Here is an 18,374-nt window from a genome sequence, read left to right as displayed (position 1 = left end):
ATAAAAAAAAATTGATATATTATCGAATCATAACCCCAAGAATCGATATTGAATCGAATCGTGGGACAACCAAAGATTCACAGCCCTAGTATTTATGTATGAAATATTGCACAAAATATGAATACATATCTTTTAGAATGGAAATAGTAATCCACATACATCTATTGAAACTAATGTCAAGTATTTCTAGATTTCTTATACTTTATATCCATGCTCTTGTCCTTAAATGTGATGTCTCACCTATAACTCATCAGATACTAAGGCCAACAAAAAGCCCACTACGAGCAAAAAATTAGCAAAAAACAAGTCTGTGGAGAGGTTTTTTGCAAAGGGAAAAGTCCAGGGGCTCCCACTAATTGAATGCCATAGTATGTTTGTTCATCTATCCAAGGCTGGTCCATAAAAATAATGCCTACATTAAACCGGTCCCTGGTGCACAAAATATTGGGGTCCCCTGCTGTATAGTATATCTCCAGCAACGGTCATGCGGTGACATAAATGATGGTATTTTAAAAGTGGGACATCACTGAAGGCCTAGGTGGGAAACTCACGGCCTGCCACTGGTTTTTATGATCTTTAAATCCTAAAAGAAATAAAGCCTTAAGTTCTTGTCTCTTATAATGATTGTGAACAATAGGCAACATTACCCCAAAAATGTCAGTTACTCTTTAAAACGTTTTAAAATATTGCCAGTTGGTAAATAATTTGCAGTGCTGATAAAACACATGTGGTGTCCCTCAAGGATCAGTCCTCGGCCCCACCCTTTTCACACTCTACATGTTCCTTCTTGGCCGTGTCATTAGCCAGCACGGAATATCATTCCACTGCTATGCCGATGACACTCAACTCTACCTGAAAACAAACCCAACCCCCTCTGCAGCCCTGCCATCATCCAAACTTACCAACTGCCTGGAGGAGATAAAGACGTTGATGAAACAAAATGTTCTTCAACTAAACAGCTCTGAAACTGAAGCCATTCTAGTCGGCACCCCACATCAGACTCTGTCGTACACCATCACCAGCATCACCTTTTACGGCCACGACATTCACCTCTCATCCTCAGTCACTAATCTGGGTGTTAAAATGGACCCTCACCTGACCTTTGAGCCTCAAATCAAACAACTGTACAAGACTCACTCACTCTCTCTGATGCCGAGAGGCTCGTCCATGCCTTTGTTTCCTCAAGGCTCGACTACTGCAACACACTCCTTGTCAGGATCCCCAGCAAGTACATTCAGAAGCTGCAGTACACACAGAGTAGTGCTGCGAAGATCCTGATGAGAGTAGGGAAACTGGACCACATCACACCAACTCTCAAATCCCTTCACTGGCTTCCTGTTCCATTCAGGATTGAATTCAAAATATCCCTGCTAGCTCATCAGTGCCTCCATGGAAATGGCCCCCTCTACCTCAAGGAATTGCTCACCCCCAAATCCTCCACACGACACCCTTCGCTCCGGACAGGCTAACCTCCTCCAACCTCTACGGACAAACCTTCAAACAATGGGAGACCCGGCTTTCTGCTCCGCTGCTCCCAGCCTGTGGAACGCTCTCCCCGACCACCTGAGGGCACCTCAGACTGTGGATGCTTTTAAAAAAGGCTTAAAAACCCATCTTTTTCAAAAAGCCTTTTTATAGACATGCATGCTGGTTCTAGCTATTTGGCTGTTTCTAGTTTTATATTTTATTCATTTTTATTATCTTTTTACTATTATTATTATTACTATGTTTTACACTGTGGCACTTTGAGGTTGTTTGCTCAACGTTAAGTGCTTTTTATACAAATAAAATCTATTATTATTATCAAAACAAAACATGTTTGTCTGGTTCAAACACTGATGACATCTATTAATCAGACAAGAAGCAAATAACCAAGCAGACACAGAGTTAAATAGGGCTCATGAGGAGACACGTGTTTTGGGCTGCACTCTAGTTACAGATCCAAACAACGTTCTAAAGAACAGACCGCGTGCCTCCTGCATTTATTAGGAAAATCCCTATTACATTATTGTGACTGAGGGAAAGTGGGGTGGACTCGACACAAGATATGATAATACAAAAATGCAAATATGTTGACACTTGGTGCTATCGCCCAGTCTGTGCTTGTTCTTGGTCCCAGAACAGAATGTTTGACCTTGGCAGTCAGCAGGCGGAATCTGGACAGAACTCTCAAAGGAAAGAAAGGCAAGCAATCTCTCAGATTGCTTGCTCTGCACAAATAGAGAAAAAACACTTCAGCACAAATTGACAATACTTTATAGTAACGGCCCTTAAGCATTTCGTTATGATGATAATATATACATAATTATTCTAACAATTGTATAATAATGTTATGTTAACTTTTTTGACATTTACAACAGAGACCACAAAAAAAACATCACCACTTACCTCCTCACTTCGACGCCGCTATATTTGACTATATGAACACAAAGATCCACTGTAGAGGACACTGGCTCTCACCAAGATATATCACACAGGATAAGCAAAAGTAGGTGGGAGCGTCTCTTACAAATCTGAGTGACAGCTCCGTCTTGCATATACAAATACCAACACATCCACCTGCCTAGCTTCAAGCCAGTACACACACACACACACACACACACACGCACAGAGTGGAATAATTAGATCGTCTGGAACACCGTAGCGGAAAGGCGAGACTTTTGATGAAATGTCACTGCACTCCGCTGGCTAACCAAGTCACACTGAATTGCACACACACACACGCGCACACACACACAAACACACACACACACACACACACACACACACACACACACACACACGCGCACACACACACAGACACACACCTGAAAAATGTTAAGTTAACCTTTCCCCCTTCCAAAAGCACGCACTTTACGCACAGACACACACACACATTCTCACACACACACACACATGCGTCTTCCCTGAGTAGCAGTGTGAGTGAACGAGGACATGTCTTGAGTGACGAGCTCATACTCGCACAGCACTGAAGCGTCTATTAAAGCCTGCAGTCCCTGGGCTGTAACTTCCATAGATGGGAAAAAAAAAGAAAAAAAAGAAAGGAATTCCCTCCTGTGACAGTCAAACTGGCATTTGCTGTGTGTGTGAATAAATACATGCATTGACCTTGATGGGTGTGTAATGGTATGGACCAAACCGCATCATAACTGGGGAGAATGCTTGATAACCGATGATACTACACATACTGCCCTGCGATGAGGACGGCAACTTGTCCAGGGTGTACCTCGCTTTCCGCCGGATTGTAGCTAAAATAAGCACAGCGCCTCCCGCGACCCCAAAGGGAATAAGTGGTAGAAAATGGATGGATGGATGGATGGACTACATATTCTATAGCATGGGTGTCAAACTTTGACCCGCAGGCCAAATTTGGCCCGCCGTGCAATTTAATTTGGCCCTTGAGGAAATATCAAATTAAGATTACAGCTGTAACCAGGGGCACCGCTAGGGATTTTGGGCCCAATGAAAAGAATCTTTACAGGGCCCCCAACACATATAATTTCATCATCATTAGGGGCCTCTCTGGGCCCCTGGAATCCATCTCCTTTACCCCCCCTTTTCGGCGCCCCTGGCTGTAACATCGCAATTTCTCACACTTGCCAATCCTCCCGAAGTTCAGTGCCCCTCCCGAAAATCTCCCGGGGCAAGCAAGCATTCTCCCGATTTTCACCAGGACAACAATATTGAGGGCGTGCCTTAAAGGCACTGCTCGTGCCAATTTTCCTTTGCGTCGGAAAAACAATCCACCTCATAGTCCAAGTCTTGACATCAACACTCCGGTTTTGAGTGTACTCAATACTCAGATTTTGCTGTTCATGCCATTGACTCATGCTCTGCCAAGTACGTTTTGCTTCATGTCCATAGTTTCTGCCCATGTGTAAGTTTTGTTTTCAAGCCACAGTTTAGTGAATTTTTTACTTCATGTTTCATGTCCTCAGTTTTGCCTTTGCATTTACGTGCGTTAGGCACGCTTGTTGTTTTTTGTTTCCTGATTCAAGTTTTTTGCCTCCGCTGTGAGCGCCTTTTGTTTGGTAATTTTTGAGTGAAATATTAAATATGTCTTAACCTTCACACCACGACCGGTCCAGTTCCTTTGAATTCCGGGAAAACAAACCACACCACAGTCCTCGTTACAACAGGGCAAATCATTACGGACTGGCTAATTAGAGGCAAGATAAGGTGAGTCATCGACACCAGGAAGCAAAATCATAAAAGACACACTGCAAAAAGTCAGTGTTCAAAAACAAGACAAAAAAATACAAAAACGAGGGGTATTTTATTTGAACTAAGCATAATTATCTGCCGATAGAACAACAGCATTTGGCTAATCAAGACTTTCCAAAACATGTACAATTAGCTAACTTCAATGAACCCGAAACTACCTTAAAATAAGTATATTCTCACTATTAACAAGTGCACTTTTCTCTGTAGAAAAAAAAAGAGATCTTTTTGCTCAATATGTTGAAAAATATTATTAAATTAAGTAAATGCTAGCGCCATAAAGATATGCACTTGGCATTACATTTCTTGAAACCAGAAAACTTATACTTAATGGAAAGGCAACAAGGCAACCGCGTGTTACTCTGGGGGTCTACAAGCCGCTCAGACAAATCATATGGTCCAAAAATGCATTTTTCCATCGATAACATCATCGCGCCAAGTGCGTGCTCTTTAAGTCAATCAGTGCACATATATACACCCGGCCACCAGCCAAAAAATGTTTTAATTGAAATTTTGAAGAATTCATATGATTGCACATGCACTATTTCTGTTCAGAATTGTTAGAAATGTTAAATGTTTAAATATTAACTGTCAGTCTAATGTACTCTGCCAACTGTACTACTTTATGAGTATGCATTTTCTTTTAATTCAATGAAAATAAAACAGCAAAGTCCATTTGGCTGTCATCTGTTTTAATTATGAGATAAAATTGTGCCAAAGTCAAGATTTTTTTTTTCATGCTTGAAATAAGAAATTATTACTTTAAAAGAGTAGTTTTATACTTGTGAGTGTTGATGACACAGCTTTGCAACACTTGATATTCTAGTTTCAAGCATGTTTTACTCAATATAGGTCATAAAATTACAGCAACAAGCTGTAATATCTTACGGAGACAATTTAGGACCAACACTCTTAAAACAAGTAAAACCTTCTAACATACAATCTACAGAAAATAAGCAAATATCGGCCTTATTTGAGATATTTAATCTTACTTATATTTCAGTATTTGCAGTGCATGCACTAATGTCACAAAACACTTTTAGATATAGATGGTATTTGTTCACACTGCAGGTCATTTGCAAATTTTTGCCCATATGCGATCTGTATCGGATTTTTACTAATACCTCAATACCTCGCGCTAAACAACGTGTGCGGTCTATAAAAATGGCATGTATTATTAGTGGCCATGTTGCATGTAATCTACCAAGACTGCGTGCAATTGAAAAGTACTGTAGACCACCTTTTTTTAAATGAGGATGTTGCGTGCGCTATAAGGGCCATCACTACGTTTTTTTCACTATGTTTTCAAACAAACAGGAGACATGTACCACTTTTTATGGGCATTTTAGAAGCAGTTGTGCATCGCATCTAAATTGACACCTGCTGAAGGTGCACGGTAGGGAGGCTGCAGTACTGGGCTCAAGACGCAAAAAAAATGCATACTTCAAGGAGTTTTTTATCACATAGAAATTGTTTCTAACTTAATTTTATAAGAAAAAATGTGTCTTTGCTACGCAAGCACTCCTCTCTCACAGCCATGTGTGTCGGATTGCACATCCTTTTCAAAATGAAACACAAAATAGTGCTAAGAATAAACGGTGATGAGTGTTGACAAATCACATTGCGCATGCTCAATAATTATATCTGCAATATCTCCTCCCACTATTGTGAGGGTTTTGATGGACAGCATATATTTTGCATATTATTGAAGTCAAAGATGCTATCATGTTTGCATGTGTTTTAGTACATGCAAACCTCTAGTAAATCAGGCTGTAAGTGACAACACTGTATTTGTAAAGCTTAAAAAAAATTATAAACACAACACACAATGGATACAGTTGTTCAATGGGGTAGTTTTGATGGGGTTTCACGGTGGCAGAGGGGTTAGTGTGTCTGGCTCACAATACGAAAGTCCTGCAGTCCTGGGTTCAATCCCAGGATCAGGATCTTTCTGTGTGGAGTTTGCATGTCCTTCCCGTGAATGCGTGGGTTCCCTCCGGGTACTCCGGCTTCCTCCCACTTCCAAAGACATGCACCTGGGGATAGGTTGATTGGCAATGTTGTCTGTCTATCTGTGTTGGCCCTGCGATGAAATGGCGACTTGTCCAGGGTTTACACCGCCTTCCGCCCGATTGTAGCTGAGATAGGCCCCAGTGCTGCCCGCGACCCCAAAAGGGAATAAGCAATAGAAAATGGATGGATGGTAGTTATGATTAGAGCCCTGTTAAAACTGCCTGGCAACAAATGGTTGCAAACAAAACAAATACATTGCTGCTTCTGCTGGGCAGTTAAAATGTTATTTAAGTTGCTAAATTTTATAATGAAATCCAAATGATTTTTTTTCCCTCTGTGGGATTTATAATAAGCCCAACCGGAGGGGGAGGTTTCTAGTGAGCGAGAACATGCAGGCAGAGGACGACGCAAAAAACGGAGCAGAATGAAAACATGATTAGGGGTTGCTGAAGCGACCCCTAACGGGACAAACTGGGATTACAATAATTATCTGGTTTCCATTGATGTAGTTACATGAGAGTGTTTTGTCATTGGTGTGTGTAGAGGACAAAGTGTGGACCATGGTCATGAACAACCTGCCACCCAGAACTACCGTGACCGGTTCCAGTCGAGAAAGACGCACCATACTTCAAGTCAACTACAGCGCTTCTATGGAGCAGGTAACACATACACTAACACTCATGTTGACCTACGCAGCTGTAACACTGTAGAAAAAAGAGGCCGATTGGTCGACTTGTAACATTTCTTGTGTGCGTATGCAACTTGTTCGAAAACTCCCTGAGTTTCGATTAATATTTGTGATAAAAACATATCAACAGGGATGTGTACTGTTCACATTGGAATCTATACGGTACCAATTCCCGGTAGCTGGTAATCAATATCGGTACCCAATGATACCAATTCTTGGTACTTCCGTGTGTGCTCATGTGTTAATAAATGCTAATTTGTTTAATGACAAAATTATATTTTTTATTCAACAGTCCAGTTGTCATATCTTGATTTCTTACACTTCTTAGTCTCATTTGCAAGTATTATCAAGAAGACGTTACATGCTGTTGCAATTCCAAGACGTTAGAGGGCAGTGGTTTTTAGATTACAGTGTCAGGAAGTAGTCTTTGCCATGAAGCTAAATCTAGTCTTTTGTTGCAGTCTACACATTGATTATACTGTAAGTATTGTACTTGTGACACACCAGATGTTTGATTGAAATGTGGATCTTGGATGTAGTTTTCACTAACAATTTTGGAGGTGGGGAATTGCCATGTAAAATTGCTAATGATTTTCAGAAGCATCTCTATCGCAAATCCAATGTAAATTAGCATTGAGCAAGTGCTTTTTAAAAGGTGGAACCTCATTTTATGTTATAGCGTTTTCTATCAGGCCTGTTTTCTTTGCTAGCATGAACAATTGCATGGACATGGACCATTGCAACATTACAACTGAACCCACTTGGGTGGTGCGGCTTGGTTGGTAGAGCAGCTCTGCCAGCAGCTTGAGGATTCTAGGTTCGATCCCCGTTTCCAGCATCCTGTTCTGTGCTGTTGTGTCCTTGGGCAAGACACTTTACCCACCCGCTCCCTGTGCCACCCACACTAGTTTAAATGTAACTTAAAGATGTAAATAATGGATTTCACTATGTAAAATGCTTTGAGTCTGTAGAGAAAAACACTACATAAATATAATTCACTTCACTCGGAGTGCTGATTCAGCGCCCGTATCCTTGCTAAGTGTTTGAGCTGTTCGAGTTTGCAACCGGACGTTATGTAACGTCCAACAAAGATATCGGACTATAGCACTGTCTGATTTGACATAAATAAATACTGACGGTCCGTGCCGATAAAAGTACCAAATTCGGTAACCATCTGTACTGATTAGTTACGGTTAGTTCCAGCTGCAATAACACTCCCCTTCTCCCTTTTGTTACTAACATTTGCCCACAACACCGGAAGTAAATGGTCGACAACAGTTGAGGTTACTTAGAGAGTTGAAGTCAGACCACGCAGTCAATCCTGATCTATAAGGGTGCCGAAAGTGCTTTCAGTTGTCATTTGCAGTCAAAAATAACCATTGCAACATTTCGATTGGTTCCAGCTGCAATAACACTCCCTTTCTCTCTTTAATTACCAATGATTGACCACAGTGCAGTAAGCTAACAAACTAAATAGTCGACGAGAGTTGACAAAGACCTAGAACACCAGCGGTGTCCAAGGTGATGCCCGGGTGGCATTTGCGGTCCATGGCTCACTTTGCCGGGGCAAAAAAATAAAATGTATTAGTGGGCGTACTAAAATGTCTTCATGGTTGGTAGACATAAAAATGCACACTTAGACAAAACATTATTGATTAGACGGCTGTTTTTTTGCTGCTGACGGTTGCGCCTTCAGTTTTTCAGGTTAGTTTAATTTCCATGTTCAGTTACGCAAATTCAGAGGGAAATTCAGAGGCTACTTAGCCTCAAGTAAGGAATGACATGCTCTATTTGTAAACAAAGAAAGAACCGACAAATAAAGCTTTGTCCTTGTTGAGTGGGCAAAAGTTATTCGGCAGAATTTTCCCGTAAATGATCACAAAGGAAAAATACGTAAGATTTTGACAACCTGCCATCACAGCATCCATTAAACTTCACATGGCTATTTACGTTTGCAATCATTTTGTGTCCACGTGTGTGTGTGTCCATATGTGTGTGTGTCCAAAGGCGGCAAATTTAGGCATGCCAGCTATTTGTGGGTTCTTCCGAGGATGTTGGAGTCGTAATGGTTTGTACAGTCCTTTGAGACATTTGTGATTTAGGGCTATATAAATAAACATTGATTGATTGATTGATTGATATTCTCTTGGCTGAAAGAAAAATCAGTTTGGAGGCTGGTGTCAGATGCAAATATCTAATTCTACAGCCCGCCACAAAAGAAATGGCAGCTGATCAGTGCATTGATGGCAACAGCTTATCACTACTGTCAAACATGGAGGAAAATTCCAGTAAATGAGCTGCTCCTTATTTCACGCTACTCAAGTCTGACATTGTACTGAGAAATATTGACCCACCCCAACCAATTATCACTCAAACGGATAATTTATTTCTAAACACTATTATTAAATTGATAAAAACAAATGTATAAAAAAAAACATTTTCAATAATTTACTTAAAAAAAATACACACTTACTATTTTTGATGTATTTCAAATATATAAGCATTTTTTAAATCAAATGTTCTTACAAATTTGATGGATTGATGAATGGATTCATGTATAATAAAAAGTAATAAAATAAAATAAACATTTCATCACGGTTTACTAACTATAATCAACACCATCAATAACAATTCTAATATTTGTTATCAAAATAATATGGTAAATGGGTTGTACTTGTATAGCGCTTTTCTACCCCTTTTTAAGGAGCCCAAAGCGCTTTGACAGTATTTCCGCATTCGGCCATTCACACCCACATCCACACACTGATGTTGGGAGCTGCCATGCAAGGCGCTCACCAGGCCCCATCAGGAGCAAGGGTGAAGTGTCTTGCCCAACGACACAACGGACGTGACTAGGATGGTGGAAGGTGGGGATTGAATCAGTAACCCTCAGATTGCTGGCACAGCCACTCTACCAACTTCGCCACGCCGTCCCCTATAATAAACAGTTAAATAGACATAGAACATGCGAATATGCATTTTGTTTAAACATGCAATTTTTAGGCTCTCTATTATGTTCAAATTGTACTATTTTTGTTGCAATCCTTGTGTTCAGTTAGCAGCATTGTATTAAAAATAAACAGGGAACAGATACATACTTTTATTTCCTCCATAATTGCATTTACCTTCATGAAGAAAAACATGTTTTTATGATGATAATAAATAATTGATTGTTAATTGAAATGTATTAAGTAATTGGAAAGTTGTTTTTTTCTATTAAATTATACAAAAGTTAAGCACTACATTTTTAGTAATATTGGTATTAGGGATGTGGACTGATTTTGGTTGATTTATTGGTACTGACTGAATTCCCTCGGTAATACCGGGTAATCAATCAGTGCCATATTTTAAAACCTTTATTGCAAGTGACGTCATGGCTGTTTGCAGACTTGGCACCAACTCAAACACCAAGCAGAGCAATAATTGTTGGTAGGGCTTTGACAGACATAGCATATTTGGCATAATGGCAAGGGCAAAACACTGCTGCCAACTTGCATTTTGGAATAGCAACTGCATGCAATGTATTTCTATTCTACAAAGTATTCTCTTTTGTTCAATAATACTTGCAAAGGCGACTCAAAGTGTAAGACAACAACCGGACAGCACAGCTATCGTTATCAGCTCAGTGATAAATGTAAAAAAAAAACATATTTTATCACCAAACAAATAAGATTTAAAGTACCAAAAATTGACATTGTTTAGTACCTGTATCAATTCCTAGGTACCAGGAATTGGTACTGTCAAATGTGAAAAGTACGCTTTCTTACTTAGTATTATCTGGAATAATGAGCAAAGGAAAAATTCTGAAAAATCCACAAAAAATCCAATTCTCGAGTAATTATATTTACTGTATGGATCAGGGGTGTCAAAGGTATGGCCCGCGGGTGGAACAGGTTTCATCCGGCCCTCGGGATGAGTTTGCTAAGTATAAAAATGACCCAACATTTTTTAATGAAAGAAATTGCTGTTCTAAATGTGTCCACTAGATGTTGCAGTAGCAATTATTTGTATCTTTGTAGATTATGCTACACATGTAAAAAAAATAACAAACCACTTGATGTCGAGGAAAATTAGAAAACTACATAAATAACATCCTGTAATTTGATTTTGATATTATTTTTTATCTTGATAGATTGAAAATGAACACCAATGAGTTGACTGATGAACAATATCACATAATTTTATTCAGAAAGTAAATAACGACAAATAAAGATAGAATACTATTATCGCAACATATAAGTGTAAAAAAAACAACAACATTATGATTTGTGTATTTTCAGAATGTGCTTGTTCTATTTTTAAACAAAGAAAACAACCTGAAGTTGTCTTTATTTTTAAGTTATTGTGCTGTGATTTTACCAGTCCGGCCCTCTTGGAAGTAGATTTTTCTCCATGTGGCCCCCGATCCAAAATGAGTTTGACACCCCTGCTGTATATAGGCAAGAAAAAAACATAAAAGTATGTATTTTGACAAAGAAATATTGACTATGATGATGTAAATATGGTTATAGTTTATGTTTATAGATATGTCTTACAATAATATAGGTGTACAATGCATAGATCTCGAGGTCATGTAGCTCATGCCGCCAGGAAATAGTAGAATTTTACCAAAATGTACTGCTTATTTCTACTCTATTCTCATATTGTTATGACTGGTGTGCTCCACCAAAGAGAGTGAGTGGCATACACCCTACTTTTAATTAAGCTCTCTCTCTGTCTTTTTAAATGCTTTTATTGTCCCAGCTCTATAGAATACATTAAATGGGTGTATTTGATATATGTATATTTCTTCTTGTTGTGCTTGCAGGTGACAGCAATCACCACCAGCGCCGAACACTGCGAGCAACAGATCACGTACAGTTGCCGCATGTCCAGGCTGCTCAACACGCCAGGTACTGCTAAAAGCGCTTACGTTGGCATCAAATTGTCATATTTTACTGTGAAATGCATTTATTTTTGGGCAATAGATCATAGATGTGGCGGTCAAAGAATGGCAAATTGATTCTAGTGTACACTAGGGTTGTACGGTATACTGGTATTAGTATAGTACCGCGATACTAATGTATCATTTTCGGTACTATACCGTCTCTTAAACGTATCTGTCCCGCACCCTCCGTCCCCGTGTCAAAGTCACATCGTGACATCGCTGGTTTACAAGCAGAGTAGCATGTTGGGCAGCGCGCACCATACTTGCCAACCCTCACGGATTTTCCGGGAGACTCCTGAAATTCAGCGCCTCTCCCGAAAACCTCCTGGAAGAAATTTTCTCCCGAAAATCTTCCAAATTTCAGCGGAGCTGGAGGCCACACCCCCTCGAGCTCCATGCGGACCTGAGTGAGGACAGCCTGTTTTCACGCCCGCTTTCCCACTATATAAACAGCTTTCCTGCCCAATCACGTTACAACATCTACGGATTTTAATAAAAAACTGCACACATAAGGAGACGAAGCAGAAGAGCGAGGAAGTTACAGCCATGGCGACGCCGTCTGTAATAGAGTGATTATATGTTGTCTGTCGCCATCTCCTGTTGAATGTTGGCTATAGCGTTATGGGGTTGCTTTTTGATTGGCCAACGATTTATGTGGTGTTGCGCACCTGACGGCAAGTGACTCTCGCCAGTACGCAAATGGCAGAACAAAGGTTACTCAAATAGTGACAGGTAAGTGTTGTTGCTTTTATTTTAGCAACCAGCAAGCACAGTACAGTTAGTAGAACAACTGTGTTTTTATTACTGTGTATTTGATAGGTGCCGTCTGAAATTCAACTATTTATTTTATTGATATATATAATAAAATAAATATATAGCTAGAATTCACTGAAAGTCAAGTATTTCATACATATATATATTTTTGTATATATATATATATATATATATATATATATATATATATATATATATATATATATATATATATATATGAAATATATATGAAATTCTCGAGTTGGTGAATTATACTCCCCTCTTAACCACGCCCCCCACCCCAACCACGCATCCGCCCCACCACCAACCACACCCCCACCCCCACCTAATCGGAGGTCTCAAGGTTGGCAAGTAAGGCGCTCACACACGGAGTACTTACAAGCAGACACAGGGTGTAGACTAAAAAGGAAGCATGGAAGCATTCTGGCTTAAAAACTGACGATGAAGGTGAAGTTAGAAAACTGAAAGGCCCTCAAGAAGAGGTGCTTTAAGACATGGCTAGCGAGCTAGTGGCTAAAGTCCATCCGCCGTCTGTAGCTACTTCTAAATCACTAATCCTTGCCTCCATGGTGACAAATAAAGTAAGTTTCTTAAAAGTATCATCCCTGCAGGACGAGGAATAGCTAAACATGCTTCACTACACACCGTAGCTCACCGGCGTCACAATGTAAACAAAAGCCATTGGTGGATCTACACCTGACATCCACTGTAATGATACCAAGTACAGTAGCGTAACTAGTCGATACTACTATGATTACGTCAATATTTTTTGCCATCACATCTTATTTTTTATTTTTTTTATGTATATTATGTTTATAAACTCAGGAAATATGTCCCTGGACACATGAGGACTTTGAATACAATCAATGTATGATCCTGTAACTACTTGGTATCGGACTAATACCCAAACCTACTGTACTCAGTGGCCTAGTGGGTAGAGTATCCGCCCTGATATCGGTAGGTCGTGAGTTCAAATCCCGGCCGAGTCATACCAAAGACTATAAAAATGGGACCCATTACCTCCCTGCTTGGCACTCAGCATCAAGGGTTGGAATTGGGGGTTAAATCACCAAAAAAAAAGGATTCCAGGGCGCGGCACAGCTGCTGCCCACTGCTCCCCTCACCATCAAAGGTGATGGGTCAAATGCAGAGAATAATTTCGCCACACCTAGTGTGTGTGTGACGATCATTGGTACTTTAACTTTAACTTTAAATTTGTGGTATCATCCAAAACTAATGTAAAGAATCAAACAACAGAAAAACAAGTGATTGTTACATTTTAACAGAAGTGTAGATAGAACATGTTAAAAGAGCAAGTAAGCAGATATTGACAATACATAAACAAGTAAACTAATAATTAATTTTCTACCACTTGTCCTTAATAATATTGACACAATAATAGGTGGATAAATGACACAATGTGTTACTGCATATGTCAGCAGACAAATTAGGAGCCTTTGTTTGTTTACTACTAAAAGACAAGTTGTCTAGTATGTTCACTATTTTAAAAACTGCAATAAGAAACATATGTTTAATGTACCCTAAGATTTATTGTTAAAATAAAGCCAATTTTGCAGTTTGTTTGTGGTCCCCTTGACTTAGAAAAGTACCGAAAAGTATCAAAATAATTTTAGTACCGGTACAAAAATATTGGTATCGTTACAACACTAGTGTACACAAATGTGCTCAAGTGGAAATCATGCCAGCTGCAGCTAGATTAACTCTGATTAAATCCGTTTGTGTTTGGATTTGGCTACAGTGTGAAGTGCTTTGAGTCAGATTGGTTTGGACGAGTGGTTTGTAAAAAGGAGGATTTGTAAAAGGTTTTGACTGAGTGTTACGGCGTTGTAAGAGGCTTTTAGAAACTGATGCTGATAATTAATGTAATGTCTATCAGAAGAAAGCTGGGGTTTATTGTTGTTCTGTCTGTAACACGCCTGTTGTCAGATCCACTTTCCACCGCTCTTCTGCGGTCGTAAACACGAGCACACACTGGCATCACAAACACGCACCAGGCCGGGAATTGCTTCATAAAGACAAGACGCTGCAGCAATTAGAGCCACTGAGAGGACGGTGTGTGTTTGCTCACAGTGTGTGTGTGTGTGTGTGTGTGTGTGTGTGTGTGTGTGTGTGTGTGTGTTGTGTGTGCGCAAATACGTCTTTATTCCTGATACAGGAGGTCAGACGTGATATTGATAACAGGATTTTAGTGCTGCGCTTTCAACTTTGCAATTAACCCCTATTGCAGGATGACATCAAACCTGTCAATGAGCAAAAAACACGCACTCTATTAATCTGGATTTTCCACTCTCAACACACGCAGCCGCCCTCCATTGACTAGTTTTTTCCTAATTCACTACCTTACGAGTCAGGGAAATCCAATTACGATCTACAGGGACTGAAAAGTTGGGCCAGGAAAAATCATTTGCCCAAAATTTCCCTCCATAAATTAGCTGTCAGCTTTAATCAAATAAAGCTGTCGACGGCATTTCCACTGTGAACACCCACGCCCCCCCCCCACACACACACACTTTCATTACACTAGGGACAGTGTTGGTGAGCTAAATGAAGCGTTAAATGGGAATTATAGTATGGTGCCTTTAGTGACATTGCTCATTTAGAAGCTTCCAGAATTTCTTGTAATTGTCTTACAGCGACTTGTTCCCTTCTTGTTTGTAAGCCTCTGTTCCGTAACAGCAAATATTATTCACCATGTAAAAATACATGGTAGTCTTTGGAAATTGTTATCACTTTGAAAGGATTAAGCAAGAACTGCACATCTGCAGAATAAGAATGGTTAACTCACCAGCAGTCAAAGGGAGCGTCCACAGTGTCTTTCGTGCCAAAACTGTCATCAAAGGTCTGTAACAATGGTGACTGCTATAGAAATTCCCATCCATCCATTTTCTACCACTTCTTCCCTTTGGGGTCACGGGGGGCGCTGGTGCCTATCTCAGCTGAAATCGGGCGGAAGACGGGTTACACCCTGGACAAGTCGCCACATTCAAACTTTTGGACTCGGGGGCCGGATTTCTTTTTTTATTGATTTCTTTTTTTCTAGGGATGCAAATGGCATAATTCAGTGGAATGTCCCTAATGATGTTAGGACACATATACTGCAGAGGATACAGTTATTTTCAGCATGTGATCAGTATAGCAACATGTTGAGTTTCTCTTTAATGGAATAGAATAGAATAGAATAGAATAGAATAGAATAGAATAGAATAGAATAGAAAGTACTTTATTGATCCCTGGGGGAAATTTACTACCACAGTTCGCTCACAATAGACGTAAAGTGGGGCAAAAAGTATTTAGTCAGCCACCGATTGTGCAAGTTCCATCCATCCATCCATTTTCTACCGCTTATTCCCTTTTGGGGTCGCGGGGGGCGCTGGCGCCTATCTCAGCTACAGTCGGGCGGAAGGCGCAAGTTCTCCCACTTAAAATGATGACAGAGGTCTGTAATTTTCATCATAGGTACACTTCAACTGTAAGAGACAGAATGTGAAAAAAAATCCAGGATCAATCGTCCTGTCCCCTTAGCAGGAAAACAGCCCCAGAGCATAATGTTTCCACCCCATGCTTTACAGTAGATATGGTGTTCTTGGGATGCAACTCAGTATTCTGATTCCTCCAAACACGACAGTTGAGTTTATACCAAAAAGTTATATTTTGGTTTTATCTGACCACATGACATTCTCCCAATCCTCTGCTTTATCATCCATGTAACCATGTTGGTATAAACTCAACTCGTCGTGTTTGGAGGAAGAAGAATACTGAGTTGCATCCCAAGAACACCATACCTACTGTGAAGTGTGGGGGTGGAAACATCATGCTTTGGAGCTGTTTTTCTGCTAAGGGGACAGGACGATTGATCCGTGTTGAGGAAAGAATGAATGGTGCCATGTATCGTGAGATTTTGAGCCAAAACCTCCTTCCATCAGTGAGAGCTTTTAATGGTTGACCAAATACTTATTTTCCACCAAAATTTACAAATAAATTCTTTAAAATTCCTACAATGTGAATTCCTGAAATATTTTTCACATTCTGTCTCTCACAGTTGAAGTGTACCTATGATGAAAATTACAGACCTCTGTCATCATTTTAAGTGGGAGAACTTGCACATTCGGTGGCTGACTAAATACTTTTTTTGCCCCACTGTATATCGATGTTTAAGTTGGCACTTGAACAGTTAGCGCACGTCCATGTTCAGAAAAACGGGCGCTCATACGTCCGTCTTTTTGGTACGACATCCAGTCGGCCACGGAGGATAATGAGGTTGTGTTTACGCACCGCTGTTCATTGTTTGCTCTCATTTGTTTCCGTGTTCGTCATTAACCTTTTTGAAATGCACGAGAGGTGCAGAATTCACAAGTCATCTTTCTCCCGTCCCCCGCATACTTTTAAACGGAGCTTTGGCTGGGAAGAAGATCCTGAAAAAATAATCACATAGTTAAGATTTAATTCATAAAAACACATGGTGGTGCCATTCCGAGGTTTATGGGCCGAGTCATAAAGTAATTAAAATCAGATTACAGCCTTGTAAATATTTAATCTCTTAAACTAATAAAAGCATTTCATATATTTCATACTCGGTGTAAAAGTGCTTGCAGATGACTAAGAAAATAAAGGTTTTCCTAAAAAAAACACAGTTGCTCCATCTCTTTGTTAAATTTCATGAAATTCAGTTCATAGTTGCCTTTTCTGAAGCTTTTGCACGATCGTCAGGACAACCCAAATTTGTTTTCTTGGGGATTCTCCGAGATAACAACAAGAAGCGTGTCATGGGCTTCTAACCGTCTGGAATTGCGCCGTTAAGTTTAACTATCCCTTTATATTTGCCGCGATACCCGTTTATGTTGGCCTATTGGGGCCACACTTTGTGGCGCGGCTTCCATTACCCGACTAATGTTCTTACTACAGTGTCATTAATTTGTGCAGGTACTTCAGGCATGAAGGGAGGGAACAAGCGCTATTATATTCGAGAACTAGGCTTTTCTCCACCCCTCTGTAGCCAAGATGCTAATTAACATTCGGAATCCATTCTATTTTCTCCAGCTTCTAGTGCACTGATGGTTGCAAGCGCTGTGCGGACCCCCTTACCCCCACTTCGGACTTTGTATACAACACAGCAAATGAACTGCTAAAATTGGCTGGCAACCTTTCTGCAACCGTGTGAAGGTGAATTTGTTCCAAAGTCTAGCCAAGAAAGCAGGATGTGTCACACAATGGCACACAAGTCATTTACACCCCCACCATCGGCTGTTTGCGATGCGCCGTTGCTCCGGATAATGCAGTCGTATGTTGTGTTGACAGAGTTGTGCGTCTTCCTTTGCATTACCTGAGTGTGACAATTACCACTTATAGTCACGCAGGTCCTTGTGTCGACAACGGAGGCGCATCACTTTATGCTACATTAACTCAGCACCCCGCAGAGTTTGCAAGGGCGCTCTTTTTTTTCTATCTTATTTGTAGTTTGCACTTCTCAACAGGGATTTTTTTTTTTCCTTGTTTTTAATGTTTAAATTGGGTTTTTTTCAGGGGTTATTTGTCCAGGGCATAGCAAGAGCCCAACTGGTTTAGAATGCAGTCTGAGGGTTAGACGATATCTTGTAAGCATGCACTTTAATCTCTAAGCCAAAATGAATTACTGCACCACGTTGATGCAAATCTGATCCACAAAACATGAACACATGAAAATTCCATTTTTGATAACACATATACACTGTTTTGCCAAACATATTTGGCCAC

The 18,374-nt window shown here is 40.1% G+C and overlaps 1 protein-coding gene across 3 annotated transcripts in view; it reads left to right on the top strand.

The window, feature by feature from the left end:
* The window catches only part of cntnap2a (contactin associated protein 2a), an 843,773-nt gene that overhangs the window by 551,264 nt on the left and 274,135 nt on the right, over positions 1-18,374 (top strand). For all 3 annotated transcript variants that reach the window (XM_061921961.1, XM_061921960.1, XM_061921959.1), the window contains exons 14-15: positions 6,778-6,893; positions 11,730-11,814. In XM_061921961.1, coding sequence (XP_061777945.1) covers positions 6,778-6,893; positions 11,730-11,814 — 201 coding nt within the window. The remainder of the gene's footprint in view (positions 1-6,777; positions 6,894-11,729; positions 11,815-18,374) is intronic.

Source organism: Nerophis ophidion, linkage group LG15 (genome assembly GCF_033978795.1).
Source record: "Nerophis ophidion isolate RoL-2023_Sa linkage group LG15, RoL_Noph_v1.0, whole genome shotgun sequence".
Taxonomy (NCBI): domain Eukaryota; kingdom Metazoa; phylum Chordata; class Actinopteri; order Syngnathiformes; family Syngnathidae; genus Nerophis; species Nerophis ophidion.
This window is presented reverse-complemented; position numbering and strand designations above follow the sequence as displayed.